General features: G+C 38.1%; 1 protein-coding gene across 1 annotated transcript in view; it reads right to left on the reverse strand.

The window, feature by feature from the left end:
- PREP (prolyl endopeptidase) overlaps positions 1-25,290 on the reverse strand; it is an 84,871-nt gene that overhangs the window by 18,706 nt on the left and 40,875 nt on the right. Inside the window, exons 9-10 of the mRNA XM_064709866.1 lie at positions 19,168-19,365; positions 15,485-15,588 (exon numbers count right to left, since the gene is read on the reverse strand). Of these exons, the coding sequence (XP_064565936.1) occupies positions 15,485-15,588; positions 19,168-19,365 (302 nt within the window). The remainder of the gene's footprint in view (positions 1-15,484; positions 15,589-19,167; positions 19,366-25,290) is intronic.

Consider the following 25,290-nt stretch of genomic DNA (forward strand, 5'->3'; position numbering starts at 1 on the left):
TATCTAAAATTACTGACATTGAATAAAAACTTCAATTTTTAAAAATTAAAAACCGCAGCAACTTCTGAGTATTTAGTTTTACATTTTCTCCCTTTCAGAACTATTTTATGTGCTTATATAATGGAGAGATTAAAAGATGCATGTAATAATTATAATTGTTTGGGTAAGGAAAGTGCACCTGAACTCATCTTGCTTTTACAAAACCTAAAATCCTTCTACACAAAAAACAACTCCAAACCTTTACACATTTAAAATTCACCCTCTAAGGTAAGATTCAACACAGGTTTTGAAATGCAGCTGTAAAACACAAATCCAAAATACTCTTGTCCATTTGGGTCTAATCTATATATTTTTTGAACTGTGAACAGTATCTGAATGTTCACAAATCTTTTATCATTTGCCTGACTTGCTCATAATGGCAAAGCATTAAAATCCAGTTAAAAAGTGATTAATTTGTCTTGTCAAGAAAGAGCTATGTCCTGTAGATAAAACATGAATTTTATACGCAAGTAGAAACTTTTAATTTCTGAGACTTGAAAACACCCCCTAAGTCACAGCAGGCTAATTATTCATAGGAAGCCAGTAGTTATTTTAACAATATCTCTCCCAAATTCTCCTTCAAGATTAGGTATTACATACTAGAAACAGCAATTCTCTCCATGTCTGTGTGTGCTTGATTAAGAACAGGTAAGAATCACATTTGTCATTAACTGACATCCATTGTGTGAAATGCCAAAAAATTTTACAAGGAGCAACTAAAATGGCATATAAATCAAGCTGGAATGCTCCTTATTAAAAATTCATGTTCAATAATTTAGGTTTATTAACAGCACAATAATACCTTTAAAATAACTTTTTCCAGTATCTCCTATACACTTTTTCTGAGATAATTCCTTTTCATTTTAAACCAACACAGGATTTAACAGTTTTGTGGGATTTAGCAATTTTTTCTACTTCTAGGTAAGTATAACTGCCCTCCCACACTGCTGCAGCCACCACAAAGTTACAGACAGCACTGGGGAGGCAAAACACACTGCTCAGTCCCAGCAACCCCTGCACAGGGGCTACAGGGAATGACTACTTGGGACTGAGTTTCACATAAAGTATTCCCCTTGTTAAGTAAAGGTTTCTCATCACACAGCGACATTTCTGTTTTGAGATTTGGGGAACAAAAGTATAAGGAATTCATAGTAAATCACATAACGTTGCTCACATTTTGCCAAATGTCACAAATGCTTTGTTAAATGTTCACTGTGGGATTTTAAAAATCCCACACCAGTATCTTTGAAAGGTGATTAGAACAATAAACTTAAAGGCATAGTCCCTAGAGGAAGTCTTCCTTCACAGATGGTGGCATCAAAGTTTTCAAACCTATGTTTAGGTACAGAGATAAGGTGCCAGAACAATGCCACATAGCAACATCTCCCCCTGACAAGTCCTAACACTGGGTGCTTCAGGGGGGCAAGTCACAAAGACCCTGCCCTCACACAAGCAAGTCTGAACAGGCAGTGCTGGCAGGAAGGGAGAAATCCTCTCTTGAGATGCCAGGGCAGAAAATTCACTGATTCAAGCAGAATTATGTGCTGCCTTCCCCACCATCTGTCCATAGCTGATTCCATCCCTCATCACCTCTGATCTTACAAAACAGACACTAGTCTGGGGTTAAAGATCATAGTACATCACAAGCAAAACTCCCCATTTATTGCAGCAGTGGCATGGACCCAAGTGTAAGATCTGCAGTGGCCCCATGGGCAGCTCTGGCAGCCAGCCCATGGCCACACGTAAGAACAGCTCTTACTAAACACCAGATTTTGTATTCTTATATGGAACATGAATCAGAAGTCCGGAAAAATAACAGAGAACTGTTACCACTACAGAGCAAATCTACAGGATCTGAGGTTTCCTTTCTTCAGAGGGGAATCCTCATCAATCTTCTTTAAGCCTCTTAAATTAGCTTCAAAGCAATTCTGTGTGGGTTGCAAAGCTTGCTAAACACTGAGCTGGAGAGGGGCCAAAGTAACTCAGTACAGTAAAAATTCATGCAGGTAAAACCCAGAAAGAAGGACACCTACCACAGACATTTGCAAAAGCACTATGAAAATAATCAAGAAACTGCTCAGAAGAAATTGTTTCACTACCCACCCACCCACTGGCACAAAAAGCAGACTCATGCTGACCGAGGCAAAGTGCCAGGAGATGGTCTTTTAGAGGAAAGGTGTCCCTGCTACTAGGTTCAGCTGCCTAACAGGGTGGTGGGAGGATGCAGGGGAAGATAAGAGAAAAATACAGGTGAAAGATGGGAAATCCTGCAAGACTGGCATGGCAGAAACTGCTTTTAAATCACTCTTTTCTAAATAAGTTAAAAGGTATCATCCCCCTTACATAAAGCATTGGGGGTAAATGGGATCCAATGAGATCCCCACACACCCTCTACCTCTGTAGAGAGGCTTCTTGCCTTTTCTGTTTATCCTTTGCCCCTTCCAGTGCAGTCTCAGAGCCTCCTGCAGCAGAATAACTTAAATCCACCAAGTACAGTTATTCCTCTTCTTTCATCAATTTGTCTTGAACATGACTTAGTGTACAGTGGAGAGACAGATATGAGACAGATAAATCTACCTTTTCATTTAAACATACACTGTAGTCATGTTAAACAGAAAAATGTCCCAGGGGCCTTTGTAAGTTACAGTCTCTTTTCTGAATTACCTCTGTGTTTATGCATTCAGGAAATGTACTACTGTGAAGCAGTATAGCATGAGACAAACAAAGGGGTGTCTTGATGGAAGTAGCATACCATTTTGAATAAAATCATAAATAACAGCTGCTGGCTAGTGCATTTTCTTTCATTAAATCAAGGTTTACTTCACTCAGTAAACTGCTCTGACAAGAGACAACTCACTGCAGTAGTGTGTAGGCATTAGAAAATAAACACTATTCATTTTTACCATGCTGGAAATCAGTTCAAATTGTAATGAGAAACACTCCAAGAACAAAAATGTAGAGGCAACTTACCATGGGGTAAGCAAGAGGAAGAACTTACTTTTTGCAAGCTACTTCACAATAACTATTCTTATTTATAGTTTTATGATGTGGAAGATTCACACACCTAATCCAACACACTGAGAGATGAGAGAGATGCATTCATTCAAACTAGCTGGGAACTAGCTAACTAACTAACATTTACTAGTAACTAGTAACTAGAATTAGTAACTAATTCACCTTCCCTAGTAGTGACTCCATCTTGCTTCAAGCTTTCTTGGCCATCCCAACATGCCTCACCGCTGAGTGTTTACAAGCTTCAGGAAAACAACACAACTACTGTTGGATTTTCTCCCTAATGCTGGGCATCTACATAGTTCAGGGTGCTTGAATTTCACCTGCAAGCTCATACCCAAAAAATTCTTGCACAGAGAAAATTCAATCTTGACAATGGGGATGTCAAGTGTCAGCTTGTGTCAAAGCCTCAAGAGGATCCATGCATTTGCTTACATGGCCAAGAAGCTTGTTCAGGACTTTCAATGGCCAGGTAACTTCAGAGGGCTCTGCTCTCTCTTCCTTAGAGAACCACACCATGTTTACTGATGTCAAGTTGGGTACCCAAAATCAGAAGCACTATAAATCACTAAACACCTACAAAAATTCTGCATGTGGCTAGTAGAATATTAAAAAATTCATTAATGCTTTTTAGTTTGAAAGAAAAGAGAAATCTTCTACACCAGACAGTGCATGTTTCAAAATCAGCTCCGAATCACTTTCCTGTGAATACTTATTCTGAAGTACTAACTGAAATAAATAGGTCATTAAAAGTACTGCGAAGGAGTTCCATATTCATTTTCTCACTCAAATTATAGCAACATATAATTTACTTTCTGAGATAAACTTGAATTTAAAGTTACTCATTTGCACCCCTACATGATTAAAAACAATAAAAAACAAAATGGTAGGAGAAGGGGACCATTCTCATTCCCTTGAGAATGGTCAAGAAAAAACTAAAGTCCTGTAAAATACCTGGGGTGCTAACTTATAAAAAATAATTCTAATGTTCAGATGGTATTGATTTCAAGCTTCCTGTGGAGACAGTACAATTGTCTTCAGATTTGTAGCAGTCATTTGTACAATGAAGAAAAATCACTCAGTGAGTAGCAAGAAGCAGAAGTTTTCATTCATTGTTGTAACAATGTTTAGGGAAAAAATGATTCAAAGTCTAATACAAAACAACCCAGCAAAAATTCCAACTGATGGTATAGTTTCCAGACAGATGTCAAAACTAAGACATTGAAGGGACTTCATACCAGGAACACCAAGGACTGTGCTGAAGCACCTTTGTAATACTCTTGGAGCAGGGTAGAGAAAAACAAATAACAAAAGAGGAATTCTTTTTTTTAAGCCCTAAGACTAAGGACAGTTTGCAGCAATCTTTCCTTTCTTAGGTAAAACATGAACAAGACAGCAAAACCAATAAACCTGTATCATAATCCACAACTAATATTCAACTCTCAATAAATCAACAGATCAAATTTGTAATGGCACCAGATCAACTAGAATGAGTGCTATCAGTTCAAAAACCACCAGCAAGCAGAAATAAAAAGTCAGGGATGTCCTTACTGGTAAAATATGACTCTGGGATTTCAGGCATTATGCGTTGAAGCCTTTCTGCATCCAGACTATTTTTAGCTGTTAGCCGGGATCTCTGTACACTGGTTCTTCCAAAATAATTGACAAATTGGATTAAGAGCAAGCAGTTCAGGGAGTTGCCAAGGAGAATTTATGTAGCAATTTTTCCCTGTCTGTGAGAACACAAGCTGGGACTAAGGAAATCATCTCTTTCTTTATGTCAGTCATCTACACAGTTGAAACACTGGTTACTGTGAATAATAATAGTTCTTAGAGGCTCCCCATGTCCCATAAATCTCCTGTGAGATGACTCAAGGACAGAGAAGAAATAATTAATCTAAGGGAAGATAATATTTTATCAGTACCTCTGATCAGTGTTGATAAAATCAAATCAACTGCTAAATGAAGATGCAAACTAGCTTATCATTAGTAAAATTGCACACTGATGAATTTGTGCTGCATCATAAGCAGACAAAAGTCCAGAGAAAATGAGTGATTTCAATGTATTTCTGAGTAGAAAGTGAATTGAAAAATAACTATCTTCCTTTATTTTCTTTCCAAAAAATATCCTTTCAGAATTCACCAAGATTTTGTGATTTTTAAGTTTTTACTACTTCAGTTGTTATACTGAGGACAAATAAGAGAGGTCTGCAGAACGATTCCACTCATGTGTTCCACTAACACAATTTTGCAACTTTGCATCTCTGGATACTTATCAAAGCACTTTATGTTTAGCTTGTCTTTTCAGCAGTGATTCCAATTTAAGAAAAAACAAGCCATCAAATCTGTTGACAAAGCATTGACTAAGATTTTTTAACCTCTGCCTTGTTGTTACTAGTGCAATTTTTTTCTGTCTTTGGTATAAATTGAGTAAATGGAGACTCTGCCCTTCACAGTGGTCAGCAACACCAGTGTATTACTAAGAGGTGTGGTTGTGCCATCTAACACTGAATAGAGGTTCTCCAAAGTCTCTTCACTGCTATTTAGCAGAAATTATTTTCCCAGTATAAATGGAACTGCTCCTAATATTATATGATCATCCTGGTTAGTATGCATCCTTTTCTAAGGTGATTATGCTTACAGTGAATGCAAGAGCTGTAACTTTAGGTTACCAGACTTGTTATAATTTGCTTCTCTTATCCCCTTCCAATAGCAGAGTCTGCTCCAAGTAGTGGCCACACAGAATCATTTTTCAGAGGTTTTCATCTTCCATATGTCTATGTAAGACCTCACCAACATCTGAAATTGTTGTTTTCCACTCTCAACTCTGTTAATCTGCTTTCTACCATGATGATGAATGTTAACTAACAACAAGAAAAACCCTAATCCACCAAGCAGTTTTGACCCTGGATGAAGACAGCAAGTATAATTTTATTGGGCTGCAGTGATTATGTGTGTGTATATATATCAAGAGTTTATCTGCATTTTTTAGCAGTTCTAATTTGGTTTTGTCTCCTTTAGGTAGTTAATGCATAGCTACCATTATCAATCTTCCAAATGTAATTTATTTCTCTGTTCTGCTTCAAGCTGTGGTTGGTAAGGGCCCTGTGGTGGTCTGCACTTCCATGCTGCCCAGCACACTGCTGAATGTGGCCCATGATTAACTCTCTTAAGTCCTGCAATAATCAAGCAAATAAAGGAGCAACAACCTTCTCATTTATTCTCTGTGAGCTGCCCTACCTCCTTAAACCTTTTTGTAACCTAATAAATAACTGCATAAACTAGTTATGAACCTGTGTGTGCCTGGAGGCCTGCAACTCTGAAACAAAAACCTCCCAGCTCTGCCAGAGCCACTGCTATTCTGAAAACACTCCAGTTCCCCAGTTGCCTACAGAGACACTATTCAGAATGAGAGATGCATCCACTGTAAAGTATTTAAATGGGAGTATGGAGATGTGGTGAAGCTTACTTGCTAACAGGAAACACAGAGACACTGCAGAAAAGAGGGGACAAGGGAGCCCTTTTTGGAAGGAGCAACAAAGAGAAGCCAAAACTACCTGAAATAGTAAAATGCAATCCAGCAAGGCCAGAAATACAACATACTATATAACCTGATAGATGTAATCACATAAAGAACTGTGAACAACTCACTAAAAAGTAATTTAGAAAACTATCTTGGAGATGTACACATACCAAACTGAACAATGAATTGTTTGGGAAAAGGCAAACCCTACATGAGGACATAGAAACCAAATTCTCACGCCCAATGTGTTGTGAAGTAACCCCTCCTGTTGCATTCACATTTGCAAAGCCTCAGCTGGAGTGCTGTGCTCAGCTGACACCATGGCACACCATATGCTGAGCATCTAAACAGATTCCAGAAGAGGATGCAGAGTGAGAGGAGGCCAGGAAATACAATCCACTAGAGAAACTGAACAGAGTGCAGATTAAACATTTACATGTTAAAACCAAAGAAAACATTTTAAAAACTCGCCCATATGGATAACACAGATGTGCAAACACCTATTAACAGAGCGCCCAACATTTTATTTTCAAGTAATATGAGCCTCACTAACAAATAAACTACTGTAGTTGCTACTGTTCTGGAAATTTGTTGGAATTTAAACACTGTCCTATGGCACAGACAGATACATACCTGGGTATATAACTCTTCCTAAGAGTAAATCCCCTTCCTAGGAAACCTAATGACTATTAAATGCACTTACATGACACTGCTAGTAGAAAAATACAACCAGAAAAGTCTGGTTTTCTAGGAGGCCCAGTAAAGGCAGCCAGTGTGGCTCCCTGCTAGGGCAGTGGCTCGAATGCTGGCTCCTCTGCCAGTGACGAATGACAACTGCCATCATCTAATCATCTTTTGCCAGCTGAATAAAACTAATGATTTTGGTCCCAGAGCAATCTGTCCTCAATACAGCATTATCATCACAATTAAACCCCACCCCACCAGCCAGGCTCCATGAGGCAAAATGATGGGTGGGCAGATGGATAGAAATATTCCCATTCTGCAGAGGAGCATTCTCATTCTGAACAATGCTGGCATGCCACAGTTTGACATTTATCTTCTTAGTGAGAAAAGGGGCAGCTATCACTTTTTTCTTTCAGTAGAGGACTATGCTGAAATTTCCCATTTTTACGACTACTTGGTTTAAGCAAGAATTAAACAGCTATAAAGAGGTTTTAGAGCATTTTTTTTCCTGTGGACCTATTCTGTGTTTGACCCTCTATCATGGATGGTATTGCCCATTCAATCTGCACTATACAAGACACACAAACACTATAATGATCAAAAGACTGTGTGATGTCAGCCTTTATTACTATTAGACATATCAAGAGGGGGGCTTTTTATTGATGCTGAAGTTCTCTGAACTATTTGTGTAGGATTTTAATAACCATCTTGATTAGGTTTTCAATCCACATCTGAAAAATCAACTCTGAGGATCAGCAAGCCACTGCCATTAGAACAGCAAACCACATCTCCAGAGCAACACCTTATCAACGTGAAGCCATGGACAAATTTCATCCTGAATGTTTCTGTTCCTGTAGAATGAAGTTAATAATATTCACTACCTTTGAGAAATAACACTGATAAGCCTATACAAATGGGAGAAGAAAAGATGGAAGTAGATTCCCACTGAGGAACATTAAACAGAATTCTTACTTACCCTGTGAGTAAGAGAGTTAATTAAAATAGCAATGTGCTCATGCTTAATTAGTGGAGGTGAGTTCAATCAGAGAAGTGAATATCAAAGTTCCAGGAAAAATAGAAGGGAAGAAATTCTTCAGTGACTTTTTAGAAGGAAGACAAACCCCAAGTATTTTTACTACGACATTATCATTTTAATATCTCTATATCAGCAAAGAATCTACCTACTGAGCTTCCTGAAGACCTCAACACATGTGTTTATTTAAGGTGTCTGAGTGAATGACTTTCTAAATCTTTTTGATAGCAAAAGGCATTTTCCCATTTACTGTAAAAATCAAAACTATTTTTTATTTACAATCAATAATGCAATCATTTAAGACATGTGAGGCAATCCTTTAAGCTCCACTACAATTCCTTAAGCTCTTGTTTAAAACTCCTGGGTGCAAAGAGGAATTCAATTCACCATAAACACTATGTTTAATGCTTACAGGTCTGTCAGTCTGTGCTATTTCACCTTGTGTTTTAAGGAATTCTGAGAGTGTGTGGAATGCAGTTTGGGATTAAGTAAGCCAACTAACATCTCCCTTCACTAGAAAAGTAGAAAACAAACCACTGCAAGTTCAAACAAAAGTTCTACTGAGTAAGGTGCAGGAACAGTCTTTCATAATGAGCTTTAGTTAAACTACTGAGCAATCACTTCTCTTGAATGCTTGAAACCAATGAACGTTTTTATAAAGTCTAGAGCATGATGGTTCTACAGACACTTCCATTTTAAGAAGCTCTCCAGCTCCCTACACACTCAACAGAAAAATAAAGAATTTACTATTAAAAACTTGGAACTATTGAATCTCAAAGCCTATATGACAATACAAATGAACATAGAGAGTTTTTAAAAAAAAAATTTAGTATTATTTTCACATTGTGTAGTTAGTAGTGTATTAATTCTTCCTAAGAGAAGTTTTGCACTCCCCTGCATCCCAAACCACATTTCCATTGTTCTGCATTCTGCTGAACAAAAGCTCCCAAATTCCTAACTATGCATCAATCCCCAGGATATATAAGAGACAGAACAAATCTACACATTAGGACCTTAAAATAGGATTTGAACTGGATTGGTGAAGAAAGCAATGCAAAGTCCATCACTTCAGCTTCTTATTTGGAATATAAAGATGTGATTCCTACTCCAGATACCTAAGGAATATCTGAACTGCATTTGATGGGGCTACTTAAATGATAATGGAGGTAGAGCCAACTGTTATTCTGCTACTCCAGCACACGGATTTCAAAGTTCAAGAGCATTTAAGGTCATCATAAGAAATCCATCAATTGATACTCTATCTAGATGTAAAGTCCTTGATTCTGACAATTTCCTCCCTTAAGGAGTGTAATGTGGCTGCAAATATTTAACATATTTAATATACAATCTCTTGGCTTTCAAGAACTACAAGGGCCTTTAAACTAGAGCACAACATTTTCAGTGTTTCAGTGTTTCTTCACTGACCTCCAATTAGGAGAGATAATGGCAGACTGATGTGGTGTTTGTAACAATCACATGCCAAGGGTGTAAGATACTGTATTCCACAGGCAACTTGCCAGGGCTGTCACAGTTGTCACTGTGATTTTGTTGGTGTCCTCCAGAGCAAGACTGGTGCCTTGGTGCCAAAGCACTAGGTGAGATCAGAGCCAAAGCTTTCAATCTCCTTCCTGGGAGCTCTGAAAGAAGTGGCTCAAAGCTTATTTTCCCCTCTGCCGTACTGTGGCAAGCACTAAAACTGTGGTGTTTGTCACATTCCTTCTTCCCACCAATATTTCACAGAATCACAAATATGCTTAGCTGGAAGGGACCCACAAGCATCACTGAGTCCAACTCGTAGCCCTGCAGAGGACCATCCCCAAGAGTCATACCACGTGCCTGAAGTATTGTCCAAAGCTTCTTGAACTCATTTTCTTCCTTACTACAATACAAAACCTCAAGGAAATAAAAGGAATAAAATAGAAACAAACAACAATAAGCAACTTGTTTTCCCCAAGCATTAATGCTATCCTCCCATCCCATGAGATCAAGGCAGGATTCAAACCCCAAATGCTGAGAGAAGAAAGAAAGTCCAACTCTTCAAAAATCAACCCCTTTTTGGTTGTGATGGATTCTTAAGAGAGGGATGAAAATTATGCCAAAATTACTTATTCCTCTGTAGAAAAAGGGAAAATTATATGTCTCTGCTCAGAATCAGTTGCAAGTACATGCCTTCAGTTCTCTGGTATGAGAGTGCTTTGTCTCAGCAGATAGATTTAAATGATCTTACAACTTACAATGATCTATTAATACAGAAAGTCATACGAGTTCTGGTCAGTGGGGCAGTTCTGGGGCATTTGGGCTGGTGCTGCCTAACACCTCTGTCTGCAAAATGGACTGAGAGTATCCTCAGCAAGTCTGCTGGCACCAAGCTGTGGACATGCTGGAGGGAAGGGATGTTAACTAGAGGGACCACGGCAGGCTTGAGAGGTGGGACTGTGTGAACCTCATGAAGTTCAACAAGGCCAAGGGCAAACTCCTGCATTTGAATCAACACAATCCCGAGCACAAATACAGGCTGGGGGGAAGTGGACAGAGAGCAGCCCTGAGGAGAAATACTTGGGATGTTGGCTGACCAGACACTCCGTGTGTCCCAGCAAAGTGCACTCACAGCTCAGAAAGCCAACTGTGTCCAGGTGCATCCACAGGAGCATGGCCAGCAGGTAACCCCTCTGGTGAGGCCCCACCTGGAGCTCCTGAGGTGTCCCTGGAGCACAGGGACACTGACATGTCAGAGCAGGCCAGAGGGGACACATGAAGATGATCAGAGGGCTGGAGCTCCCCTCCTATGAAGACAGGCTAAAAAAGTTAGGGGTGCTCAGGAGAAGGCTCTGGGGTAGCCTCATTGTGGCTTTCCAGTACCTAAGAGGAACCTACAAAAGAACTGGAGAGGAACTTTTTACAAGGGCATATTGCAACAGAAAGAAGGAAATGGGCCTAAACTGCAGGAGGGAAAGTGTAGATGAGAAATTATGAATAAATTCTTTACTGTGAGGGTGGTGAGACACTGGAACAGGTTGCCCAGAGAAGATGTGGATGCATGATCCTTGGGGCCAGGATGGATGGGACTTTGAGCAACCCGGTCTAGCAGAAGATGTCTCTGCCCATGGGAGTGGGGCTGGAACTAGATAATCTTTGAAATCCCTTCCAACTCAAACCATGCTTTGATTCTAAGATATATATGTGAGTAAGGGAAAAAAACCAACTATGTTAAGACCATCTCTATAACCGCACTGAAAAAACCAAAGATAATTATAGTATCAGCTCTTGCATTGCTTAGCAGGTTGAGCTTACTACAGTTTTCAGAGGACACTGCTTTCCTCTGTTTTTTTCATTAATGAGGGAATCTAATGCTCATGGAATGATACCACCAGCAACAGCAAGATCCAGGAATAGCATGGGCAGGTGCTGTGCACAAGTTTCTCTGCCAGTCAATCTCAAGCCTGACTCATCTCTCAGTGTTGTATTTTCCTGAAGCAGAGATTAATCACTGTGCCAAACTGTATGGTGTAAAGTTCCACTTGGAATGAGAATGACTGTAGACGAATTTTCCCTATCAATGCTTCATAACTTGAAATCAGTACTGCAATGGCTTTGGGCTGGGAGTGAAAGTGAGCAAGAAAAGAATAAAATTCTCATGAAAATGACTTCACCTGCAAAAGTAATTTCTGCAAAAGAAAGGTGGAAAAACTCCTTCCAGCACAAACAGAAATATATTTTTTTTAAGGCCTGTGCTTCTTGCTTCTGTGCTGAAATAACTAAACAGCAGCTGCTTTTTTAATCAAACTAAGTTGTGTTATGAATTTCACCTTCTGCAAGAGCTAATCCAAAGTGCATCTGTCAATAGCAACATCTATTTTTGGTTCATCTCAAAGTATTTTAAGTACTGGAGGGTATTCAAAGAATGCTAAAAGGAGCCAATCAACATTTTTATTGCTGCAATTTTTAACACTTAAAAGCCTACACATCAGCCTAAAAGTAGGTGTGCTGTGAGCCACACCAGAAGACTGTTTATCCATGATTAAGTGTCACTGAGAGGTGCTAACATGGAGAGGCATATAAGAACATAGTTGGCACCTTTACAGAGATAAAATACTTTTGTTTAAATAAAATGCTTTTATTTAAAGCAACAGTTGAGTTATTAGCACAGTAAACATCTTAGGGCAAGTGCTGTTTTTAAGCTCCTATAAAAGTGTTTTTTCCTTCTGTAAAGCCCATCCCGGGCTATTTCCTGGAAAAGTCTGTCATTGTGATAGATGGAAGTACACAGGGAAGAAAAAACAAATTCAAGAAGTGCTTTGCAGAGGAAGATTAATTAATACAACTTAATGTGTCATTTAACAAAAGCAGCCAGGATAAATTTTTGATGTGTGGCAAGCATTTTAAACAGTTTGACTTTGTCATGAAGGTCACAGAGTCTTTCAAGGTAAGGACATAAATACAAGCTACAGCACAATGAACTAGACTGTACTTGCAGGGTGTCACATGGAGCCAATAACTCACAAACATGCTCCTACCCTGGTGCAAAAGTCAGGTGTGGAAACAGCTCTCCCTTCAGTGCAAGTTGGCTAATTTGTTCTCAGTTTGGGCTGTCAAAGGGTAAGATCTTAGCCCTAGGTACAAAAACATCAGCAGCTCTACCACAAAGTTTCTTAGTGTAGTAAACTTTATTACTAGTCTACCCTTGCACTTTGCAACATATCAACATATACCAAATACTGTAGATTGGATTTGAAAAACCAAAAATCAGGCACTGTGGCAATTTTCCAATTGCCATTAATTCAGGTTTCATATACACATGACACCTTACATTTCAGTTCAAATCTTGACCCTGTTATATTCAAAGATATTTAAAGAATAACTCATTACATTTTCATACATGCTGCACAGCAAAGCTGGGAAGATTGCTGGTATTAGTAGGCATTTCTTCAGGTATATGAGAATAAAGAAAGAACCTTGGCAGGAGACCTGCATTTCATTAAGGACATGGATTAGGACAGCCAGCAACATTATCCTTTATTACTTCATAATTCTGATGGAAATTACAATTATTAAATAGATTATGTAGCATTGTTCATTCTCCTTTAATAATCAAGGTTTGCCTACTTTCAGTATATTTCTTGTATCCTTATATTAGATTTTTTCTACAGTTCCCTGCAATGCTGCCTGTGTTTTGAAATGGCTGTGTATTCATTTAGGTTGACAGCCTTTTATACCCTGCTTTGATACCCCTCCATCCCCTTTCCCTCCTCCAAGCAGAAGCACCATCAAGGCCCTAAGTGGGACCACACAAATGGAAACAAAGGCTGGAGTCCATCTGACCTGGGCAGCACTGACAGGCTCAGTCACTACAAACTCGAGCAGGCAGCCCCAGCCCTGGCCTTGGCAAACAGCCTTTTCCACAGCTCAGCTGAGATTCCTCCATGGATCTGAATGAAACGTACCAAAACTAATTTCCAAGAAGTTGCCATACTGAGATAATTTCTTGATATAAGGCAAAACTGGATGACTGGTGAGCCAAGAGTGCTCTTCATAAGCCCTGATCCCAGTGTAACTACACAGGTCACATCTCCCTAGGGCTGGAACTGAGCAGAAGCCAAGTAAGGACAAAACCAGAAGCAGTGATGCTGACTTCCACCACATTACAGCCTAGCAGTGAATCTCTGCCAGTGCTTTACAAAGTGAAAGTTTCCAAGGGCATAGCAACAGCATGCTTCCTCTTTGAAATGATCTGTAGTACTGTTCTACTTTACCTTAATTTAGCATGCAATTGATTTAAGTGTAAAATGAGATTTTATTTTTCCAGACATTTATTATATAAAATTTGATTTACTGGAAGAATATATTATTTCTAATTTACAGCAACCTCTTCTATATCCTTTTTAATTACATGGGTATTTGTGTTTCATTATTATCCTTCTGGGTTTGATGGCAGCATTACAATTGTACCAAGTTCTTTCCTAAAGGGAATGCAGTTTTCTTTTTCTGATCCAGCTCACTCTGCCCTAAAGTTATCCTGAGAAAGACCCTTAATAAATTTGAGTGAAGCAGCAAAAATGCATTCTCTGTGAGAACATTTCCAGCAAATTGTTCTCTACCACACTCTTATTTCTGTCTGGAGATGTAGAGACAAACAGATGGGGCTGTTTACAACCACCTCATGTACACATACTACTGCCTTTACACTTTTAGAGAATGTGCCTTGGCATGTGTCAGAGGCAAAATTAAAAACAAGATATTAAAAGAAGTATCTAATCTCTTTTTGAAGACTCCAAGCCATGCTGTTACATGGCTTTATGTTGCTTACCTTCTACACAATTTCACCTTTTTGCAGGCTAAGCTTATTGAAGTTCCACTTTTGGCACTAGATTTTGTTACACCTTTGTCTATAGAAAGAAAAAGCCCCTATTCCATTCTTACTCTTAGCCAGAAGATGGAAACATCCTACATATATAAAATTGAATCCACCCTTCAATATCTATTCTAGAAATTGCAAGTCATAAATATGCTAAGCATCCCAATATAATGACTGTTTTTCTAGACCCCTAATGATTTCAGTTGAGTCACTATCCCTGGATGTTTTTAAAAGACAAACAGATGGGCACTTAGTGACACATTTAGTGATGGACTTGGCAATAATAGGTTTATGGTTGGATTTGCTCTTAAAAGGTCTTTTTCAGTGTAAATAATTCTATGATTTCAACAAATTTCCATGAACTCTACAAGTTCCATAACTGTCTTAAAAGTCCTGATCTGGGCATAGTACTTTATCAGGGTCTTACTAAAGCTGTGTTTAGTGAAAAGATCATTTACTACTTAAAATGTATATTTTGTACAATCTTTTTAGTAACAATAATTGATACGAGGTCATAGCAATTGTCTATGAAGAACCCTGTATTCTCCTGAACCTGTTCCATATAATCTGTAGCTTACACTGTTTTCCACTGAAATAGTTTCTCTTAACTTTATAAACCTTAAATTTAGCTAATTCTTATACACCTTCACTACGCGTAATAGGCACCTCCAAAGGAGTCTCCATGCTGCCACACTGAGATACTCGTATTGAATACAATAGTATTTCAATTCAAAACCAAAGCGTAGTTCTAAAGCAAACCTCCTCACCAACAGCCAAGTCCAGCTGTCTTGAGCTCTTGCATAGGTGATTAGAGCAAGACAGCAGGGCTCATGTTTATTACCTGAATTGTCTGGTAAACTGAAGGATCAAATCCTTTAACAGTCACTTCTCGGAAAACTCTTGGCTCCAGTTCCTCTTTGGTCAGATCACAGTGATATATAATACCTAAAATACAGAATACACATCCATCATTAAAAAGATGCCAGTTTAGGCACTGTGCTGGAGTCATGAATGGGAAAGGTAACTCAGCAAGGTGAAAATCAGTAGTTTTGGACACATTTTTTTCATTTATTACACAATTTAACACTTACATATATGCATTTCATCTAGGGAGAGTGCAAAGGCTTTCTGTGCAGAAAGAGTAATTCTCACCACTCACACAAAGCCAGGGGGACTTAAGCAAAATAGGGGGAAAAAACCATTCACATCAAGTTAGAAAGGACTTATTAAGAACAATAATGTTAGAAGAAAGAGATGTAAAGTCAAATTTAAACCACTCCCTTTTACATCCACCAGACTGAGAATAAATATATCAAGAATTTCACTCAGGTCAACAATTTTCTCCTTATGGTAAAATATTTGAAATTAAAATTCAAAGGGCCCAGATAACAGAAAGAGCTAAACATCCACTTGAAATTGTGGCAGACAGGCACAGGTTTCCTATGGAACTGAACAAAATTTGGTCTTGAGTAGCTTTTCTTACAACTTGATCCTGCAAGTTTGAAGACAACTTCACTTGAGTTGTATATATGATTTCCAAAGGACTGTGCCCATGAGAAAACTTATGTCTATAAATAGTAAAGAACTTCTAGGCTGCAGCAGAGGCTGAATCACAGGGAATGCAGTATCTAGACACTACACAGATGTGCAATTAACCAAGAATAATTTTGCATTTAAACTATAAAACGTATTTCCTGTCATTCAACCCTCATAACATTTGACTATGTGTCATACAAATGTGTCATACAAATGTGATAGTCATACAAGGTGACTATCACGTTTGCACACTGGTTAACATACTAAAAAATCCTAATATTCATGCCTGTACTACAGATACATGTGATACACAAACTAACTTGAGTGTTAATTATTCTTTTTCTCCTTTACAACAAGCTGGTCCCTGCAAAATTTGGAACATATATGAGGGAAAAAAACAGCCAAAGGTATGGCAGTAAGCATTCTACTGGGATCCTCAATGTAATAAAGTTAACCAAGGTGGACAGGACTTGATTGAAATCCTGATGTATTCTGTGTATTATAGATACATTCAGGAAATAGAAGTAATTACTACAGAGTTTATAACTATAAAATTCATACAGACTAAAACATGAAATAATGAGGAAACTTATCTGATACCAGGGAATTGCCTCTTTAAGTTAGTTTTATAGACTGGAAAATCAGGAAGATAGAGATTGGTAAACAAATGCAGATGTAAGCAAACATTTCTAGCAATTGATAAAGCCTTTTTCCATAACAGTGAATTAGCAGGGGACTAAAGTAGGACCACCCTAGTTTGCTGGGATTTTTTTTTTTTTTACTTATCACAAAATGATTAGTAAGCCTAATCAGGCTGATAGGTCCAAATCAGCATTAAGGTAGCATTTCCCTTAAAGATCAGGATCCAGAAAATTGTATGGAATTTCAGTGTAAAGCTCTCCAGTCAGCAACAGCAGAGCAGCTGTTTGACACACAGGCAGCTGCCCAAGCTGGGCAATGTACTGGCAAACACTGCACACACAGCAGGCACAATTCCCACATCTTAGCAAACCACATGATGAAGAATAAGCACAGTCACAGACTGCATTCCAGAGCAAATCAACCTTATGTTACACTAACATGCAATTCAACCCCTGCTACTGCATATCTTGTTCTGTTTTATTTTTAGTGTCACAGCAGTTAATATAAAAAAAAAAAAATTGTAGTATTTTTAACTGTTTTGCTGGGTACTAAATAAATGTAAAATGCCAGTGGTCACCTAAGCATCAGACCAGAGTGGACAGCAGGGATAGCCATATTTTTCAGGGAATAACAGAAATTGATTTATAGTGTCAGCATGTGTGGGTTTAGAACTCCTTTACTCATTATTTCATATGTATGGTTATTATTACTTTTGTTGTAGGTATTAAACACGAGTATGTTAATTTGTTTGTCATTAGAAAAAAAATAATAGTCCATCCAATTTGCATCAGTCCTAATACAGGTGCAAATTATATTGATAGTAAAGTAGGAATATTTATGTTAACCAAGGATCAGCCCCATACCTTTTGTATGATTATTCCACTGATGAGGTGAACAGAGGTTGCACACAAACTAAAATAAACCTACCTAAAAATTACCTCTTTGATCTGCTTTTCTCATTCTTTCCTTATCCTCATACAGTCTACCCACATTTCTTACCTCCCCTTTTACTTCCAGATTCCAGGTCACTCTGCCCCAGTTAACAGAGCAATGCCATAGTGAATTCTTTGTAGATGCTAAGGAAATCAATGAAAAGGAGAAAAATAATCTGCCTAAGCAACCAGCAAGCAGCGAGAGAAGTTATTGCTGGCCAGCTGGAAAGCCACAGACTAAAACAGGTCTGGACTCTTCCCCTACACATTTTTAGCAGCTGCAGAGACTCTGTTGGATGAGCTGAGATGAATGGTGCAGGCCTGTAAAACTGGCAACTTCTGGCCAACAGTGTGGGCAAGTCAAGCTGGACAAAGTTAGAGATAAACCACCAAGCTGGATGGACAATGTTAGAGATAAATGCAAGAGTGTCCTCAAGCTACTCTCCAGCTCCAGTGGATGCAACAATCTGAATGTTGTTTAAAAGAGGAACTGAAAATAGATCATATTTCTGTTTATGTAAACAGTAAGACAATAGGCAATTCATACACTTCTTATCTGCTAAGATCAAAACATAATTTTGATAATTTGACATAATCCTTTCTAGCAAAACCAGCAAACTTATCTGAAGTATTTTACAGCCATTTTGCAATGTAATGTTGCTGTGCTACAACTGAAACAAGCAAAAACACAGGTCAGATGCTATAAGCACATTTTTTATCCCCTTTTGATACAAAATCTTGCAAGGAGATAAAGGTGCCAAAATCGATCTGCCCCTTCATGTTTGAATCCTGTTTTGTATTAGGTATTGATTGTTTGGGCCATAAAGAAAGAAAAAAAAAAGTGAACAGTAAATACATTTTCTTGTCATGTACTAGATTGACAATTGACAAACTCCCTTCCTATGCAAAATCCTAGGATATTTACTGTTTTGCCACACCTGTATTATGTAATGCTATGGACAGTTCCAGCTTTGCAGGACTGTACAAACATGATTCCTACAGCAATCCAGCAACACCAAATACTGTAAGGGCAGACAGTAAGGATGCTCAAATAAGGATCATAAAAATATCAGAGAACAATTTCTGTGACTTTTATTAATGTTCTTTAAAATTGTGATTAAAAATCACATTAAATACATTAACAATTATCTTTTACTGAGGTTTTCCCCTTCTATCTTGCTGTATGAAGCAAGAACTGTGAGAATGCTACAATTTTATCTCCAGTACAAGTCAGTCTTTAGTCTTAATGAAGGTTTCTCAAATACTAGCAGTCACATTATTTAGGCTTGATGGATCAAAGACTGATGCATTTTTATGTGCACAATCACTGCTAATATGGGTGAAAACTACAAAAACTGAGAAAGGCACGGTTCTTGGGAAAAGGAACAATAACATGAGACAAAACAAACCTTACCTGGAGATAAAAAGGAAGTAAACTGGTAGAATATTTCAGTGTCCTTCTTTTGGCCACTATATCCCACAATACTACCAACTTCTAGGGGAAAAGTCTTGAGATGAGCACCAGTGGCTAGGTCATGAAGCTGCAGGATATTCTTCACATCATGCAGGTAGCACAACACCAGGTAATTGGACCTGACACAAGCAACCCATTCTGCACAGCATGGAAAAGAAAAACAAAGCCACAGAAAATACAATTTAAAAAAGTAAGAAAGAAAACAATCAGACATATTCTGATCCTATGCATTTAGCATACCTAAATGCATGCAGCAAAATTTTTGACACACACTGCCTTTAACTTTTAAATCTTTGTAAATGAACCCAAAGTAAAGTCTGACATTCTCTGGAAATACATTAACCATGCTGCTTAAAGTTAATTTATGCAGACACAGGAATAAAGAATTGCTTAATCAATATGCTTATGCATTTAGGATATTTATAGATCAATACTGCTCTTAAATATCACAGATTTCAATGCATAACCCAAGCAAAACATTTATCTTTGCCAGCAATACTTATGGAAAGTAGTGAAAATCAAAACAATCATTATGATTTATACTCAAACTAAACTCATAAGGAAAAAATACATGATCCTGTATTACACATTTTGGTATAGAACCTAGATGTTACTATTTCTCTTGGTTCTATTGCTGAAGTAATTAGGAGGCTATTCTTGAAGCAAGCCCCACTGGGTGTAAGAGAATGGTTATTTTGGGGTGATATTCTCATCATGCCATTAAAAAAGCCCACGTGCTTATTCAAGATGCTAATGTTGCTAAACAGCATTCTTGAGACTGTAAGGTAAGAGGAGCAGGATGCAGCACAGAGAACTGAATCCAGCAAAAGGATCCAGGAACAAATCCCTCTGCAGAGGTTCATTGCCTTCATCTCTCCTGGCAGTCCTAGTTCCAGTCCCACTGTGTCTGTGCAGCTGTGCAGGAATGAGAGCTTCTGCTCTGCAGAACTTCTCCCATCCTGAGTTTGTTCCTTGGAATAACTACTAGACATATGTGAAACTTTATTTCATGGCATGTTAATTTTTCAATTGGACGTAAAAAAATTAAACCAATTAAAATAAAATATCTGGGCTGTCATTTCTAAAAATCTCTGTGGTTCTGCTGAGTATCCCACTTCAATCTCCATCTCTATGGCCTGCAAAGTGTAGAAACTCTTTGGAGCTCCAGTTCATGCATGATATATAATGTAACATATTCTCTCCTGTCTCCTGTGTCATTGGCTTTAGATCTCTAGTGACAAGTCTATTTATTTACTCATACAGACAAGAGAAAGATTAAAACATCTTAATCTTGCTCAATATTTCTGTCATTTAAGAAATTATTTTGCAACAAAAGCATTTTAACTTCTCATTAATTCACAAATTGAATACAAGCAAGACAAAATATAAGCAAAGTTAAAAATCAAAGAAAGTATCCTGAAGGAGGTAATGTGGGAAATTTTTATTTGTTTGTAAGACTAGATGAGCAGGTGATTCTCTTCCAACTACATATACACAACTTTTTCTCTGACAACGAAGACTGGAAATCTATATCATGGGAAAAATATCAGTCTTGGAAAATGGCTTTTTTTTCTGCTGGAAGCAAAGAATTAGGAGAGGAACCAAATGAGCAAGAAATTTTAGGTAGGACCGACAGGGGTACACTGTAATGCCAAAGTAGCACTGTGAGATGGAGAGTTTAATGTGACAACATTGGAGAAAAAATATTAGAGCATAAGCATATAAAAATTGATGGAATTTGAGTTTTATGCCATTTTATCTTATTCACATCTTAACAGCTCTTTCTAGTTTCCTCAATGTCCTATAAAACCAAATAATTTGAATTCACAGAGTTGTAAAGAAGACAGTCTTATAAATGCATCTTTGCATATTCAAATTCCAGAATAAAAGTTCTGAGTTGTATGTTGTGCCCCTTCCATTAAGGGTAACAAGTTTTTGGACCTGAAGGTCAAAACTCATTATTCTGAAAGCATCATATATGCCTTCATATAGAGTTCACGTCTGTCATGATCTCCTAGAGCTCAACGACTTTCAAATTTTTTTAGCTTCTTTCTGAAGGACCACTGAAATGTGATACTTGTCTTTCTAGACATGTGAAATCATGTTTCATAAATACCTAAATAAAGCTTTACTACTCCCCTCTTCCCCAACACCACCATTCATTTTTTTTTTACCCTCAAACTTTCCAACACCCTCATGAACTTCTAGTCTAAATCTGGGAATTTTCTGACCAAAGCCCCAGAGAGCACTAACTGAAATTTTAGCCATGACCTGAAATAATAAGGTACAGCATAACGTAACACTGTTTATAAATTAGTAATAGATGTGTAATTTTAGCTCTAGGGTGGCTAAAATTTCTTAAGTGAGGCTGGAGAACATAATAAACATTGCAAGCTAATAGTTCTATTCAATTACATATTTTGAAATAGAGAATCACTCTTGGCTGTATACACAAAGAGAATATGTAGTAATTTAAAATATTTTTTATACTATCACTGCACAAATTTTCCAACATTTTAATGCGGTTTATGGAATTCATACAAAATATGAATTTAAAAGTTAGCATCCCAACAGCAACACACCTTTTTTGCATGCAGAATTATTGTCTCTGCAATGAGTAGATCCCATGAACTCCACTGCTATTCTTTACTAGATCAACTTCAAATGTATATAATATATAGACTTGCCTCAAGAAAAATATTTACGATATTTTTATTTTAAAATTATGTTGTGGTGATGCTTTCATTTCTCACTAATTATTTGATTAAACAACTCAGTTTAATGGATTTTTTCTTTAAGAGCTCATGTTCATTATTACTTTGACTTATATATTTATGAAGAGGTATTATTCTTTTTATTAGAAAGATTCAACTGCTCAGGAGAAAGGCTGCTGGCTTATGTGGGGATTTCTGCTACTAAGGAATTTGCCTAGGAAGCAGCAATATCAACTCTCCATCACCTCTTTGGTTTACAAATTAGATGCTCTCAGGTGGAGATAACAGATGAGAAGCCAGTGCAAAATGTCTTTAAAACATTCCATGAAATTTAGGAACACACCTTCTGTGTACAGTACCTGTATTATAACTGGGTTTGGTCATTGCTAACTGCCTCCAAAACTTACAGTAATGGCAGCTACAAAAATCAAAATAGAGCAAAACACTGAAGCAGACTTGAAAGACCAGAAGTAAAGGAAGACACTAAGAACCAACACTTACATACACAGCAAGCTAAAAAATGCTGAATTATTAACAAGAGCTATTTTTGGACTGCAAGCTTTGAGTCTCTGTTATTCCCATGCTCAGCACTGAGAACCACAGATACTGCTGGGTGTGTTGCATCAGCAGCCAACCTTTTGGTTTTCTCGTGCAGTGCAGGATGCACCCTGCATGCCTCTGAACTTCCTAGGAACTTTCAAGACTCTGTGATTTCAAATCTCCTCTCTAAGCCTGACACCACTGCTGTAGGCACCCTTTATAGACAAATGGAGAGAAGACATAGCACCTTTAGAGTGCAAGTGAACCATTTATTTTGGATGCCCCATTCTGGGATACTGTGAATTGCTTGCTGAGCACTTTTATATACACAAGTGATGGTTTTTGAAAAGCTAACTATCCAAAATCTCTCCAATGTATAGGTGTACAGGTATTGTTTTTAGTTAACACCAATGAACAGAGCAGTTACTCTATGGGATATACCCAAATTTACCAACTTACCTACTTCCAACATCCATCAGGCACAGGATTTATATTACGACACAATAAACAGAGGTTGCCTCCTCCAACCTGAGCATCTTGCTTCAGGCATCAGAGAGAGATGAACACACTTGGAGGCAGTCCTAAGTAGTGAAAGCAGCTATGAAGAGTTATCTTTGGTACGGCCAGTTCTCTCTGAAGAGTACAGTGACCATTTTGGTGATGACAATAGGTTACACACAATTCTTCAACAGCTAAATTTGGGCTAGAGGAGATACAATTCTTAACAAGGCCTAGAAAACTGAGCTCAACTGTGTTGAGAACTTCTAGTTCAACCTTCCAGAAATTCATATACTGCTACATTCCAAAAACTCTTTTTAAAATTTTGACAGCTGTCACTAATCACAAAGTCACTAACTGCAATGCTGCTATGAACAATTTTTTGAAACAGTTTCAGTGAAAAAAGGAGTTGAATCTTCACACTAAACATCTGTGCCACTAACCCTAATGACTTAAAACAGTTTTGACCTTTCCTTTCTGCAGCACTACTACAGCATGCCAAGTGTCTGAATGTACAAACATGCTTTGACAGATGCAGGCTGAAATGCTGATGGAGAACACACCACGCCAGAGGAGCCAAGCAGCCCCAGAGCTTCAGCAGGAATTGCTGAGTTACTCGATGTGGCTGTGCTTATGTGTCCACTCAACACACGTATTGCTGAGTGAGAATAATTAATGTATTTCAATGGATGCCAAAGCTGTAGCTGCAAGACGGACATGGAATGTCATGGTGGTTTTTTTGGTCATCACAGACAGTGAGAATAAACTTCAGGGTCTCTGCAGATTAACAGGTACCAATGCTGATCTCAACTAGAATGACCTGTAACCATTACTCAAGGCTACTTACAAGTAAATTTGCAGGTAAAGCATGAGCAATTCACAGAATAAAACATGAATAATTCTGAAATGTGTGAGTAAATGTTGACAAGCCCTTGCAATATAAAGCATGTATCTTCTCACTGAGACCCCATCCTCAGTGGCAGCCTGCCATGTTAAAGTTAATGGGAAAGCTTCAACCAATTTCAACAAGTCAAGGATTTGATGCTCCTTCCAGACTTTCCCTCCTGGCTTCACTATGGTGCTAAAACACAAATATCAGCTGCAGTAACTCACCTCCCCATCTCCCACACATTTATGAATTAGTTAGAAGGTTAAAGGTATATAAAAAAAACCCCAACTATTTTCCACTTGGGAATTGTAACTGACAAAAGGGAAGCTTTTACATGCACTGAGTTTAGGTGCAGATGTGTACAAGGTACAGGGAGCACTGCTAGCTTTGCCTCTGCTTGTTAAATGGCCAACTGAGATTCAAGGAACTGTTAAAGATCCTCTCCTCATCTACAACACATTCAGGAATTTGTCTTATTCCTCAGCTCTCCTTACACAGGAGATCTATTTTGCTTTTCATTGTCACAAGGAAAGGGCTGGATACTAACTTAGCTGCTCTCCAGCTGCCCTGCTCTACCAGTCCTGAGCACCCTGGGTGCAATGGGGGGTGTAACAGTTCTCAAAATAAATAATTTAACCTTCTAAACCCAGCAGGTCTATCCTTTGCCTTAGCACTAGGGCTGCAGGTCTGTTATGGTCAGTCTGCATTTAGAGTGTCATAGCTGCCTTACAATTCAGCACACTTCTTGCAGCTATGTGGTCATTTAAAGCACAAGTTCCATGTCAGATGTGAATCTCTCCTGTGGTTTGATTTCAGATGCCCTGAAAATTAAAACTAACACTTGATAAACAAACTCCAAAGGGAAGGAAATTAGCCTCATCACACTACAATATGCTCTGAGGTGCCCTCTTCAATTTCCTTTTAAAATAGCTGTCATTTATTTCTTCCCCTCAGCTCACAGAGTAGAGAACTAAATTTACCTCATCCCTGTGTAAAATCCTTGCTGACAGTTGTAGCAGGTGTGTGTACAACATCACTGCAGCAATATGCTTGATTTTTCCCCTTATTTCCCAAATTATCTCACTTATAAACAGTTGTTGAAAAAGAAAGGGTCAAAGCCAATAGAAAAGTCTATCTTAAAGGATAAGTTGAGGAAACCAAATGACATTCACACCATCACATAGGCATGTGTCTTTATTTCTTTAGATTGTATTAGCTGTAGCATCTTTCTAAGAATACAATAATACTTTGTGGAACATCTCTTTATGCCAGTGATGGACACTGGTAGAGATTCTTAATTCTCAATCATGAATTTATTATTTGTAAATAGATCTATTTCTGTAACTGCAGTTTTTATGAAACTGAATCTAAGTTAAGATGCAGAAATGAACAGCCTATGTCTTCCAGGTAGGTCATACCAGA

This window comes from Zonotrichia leucophrys, chromosome 3, assembly GCF_028769735.1.
Source record: "Zonotrichia leucophrys gambelii isolate GWCS_2022_RI chromosome 3, RI_Zleu_2.0, whole genome shotgun sequence".
Classification (NCBI taxonomy): domain Eukaryota; kingdom Metazoa; phylum Chordata; class Aves; order Passeriformes; family Passerellidae; genus Zonotrichia; species Zonotrichia leucophrys.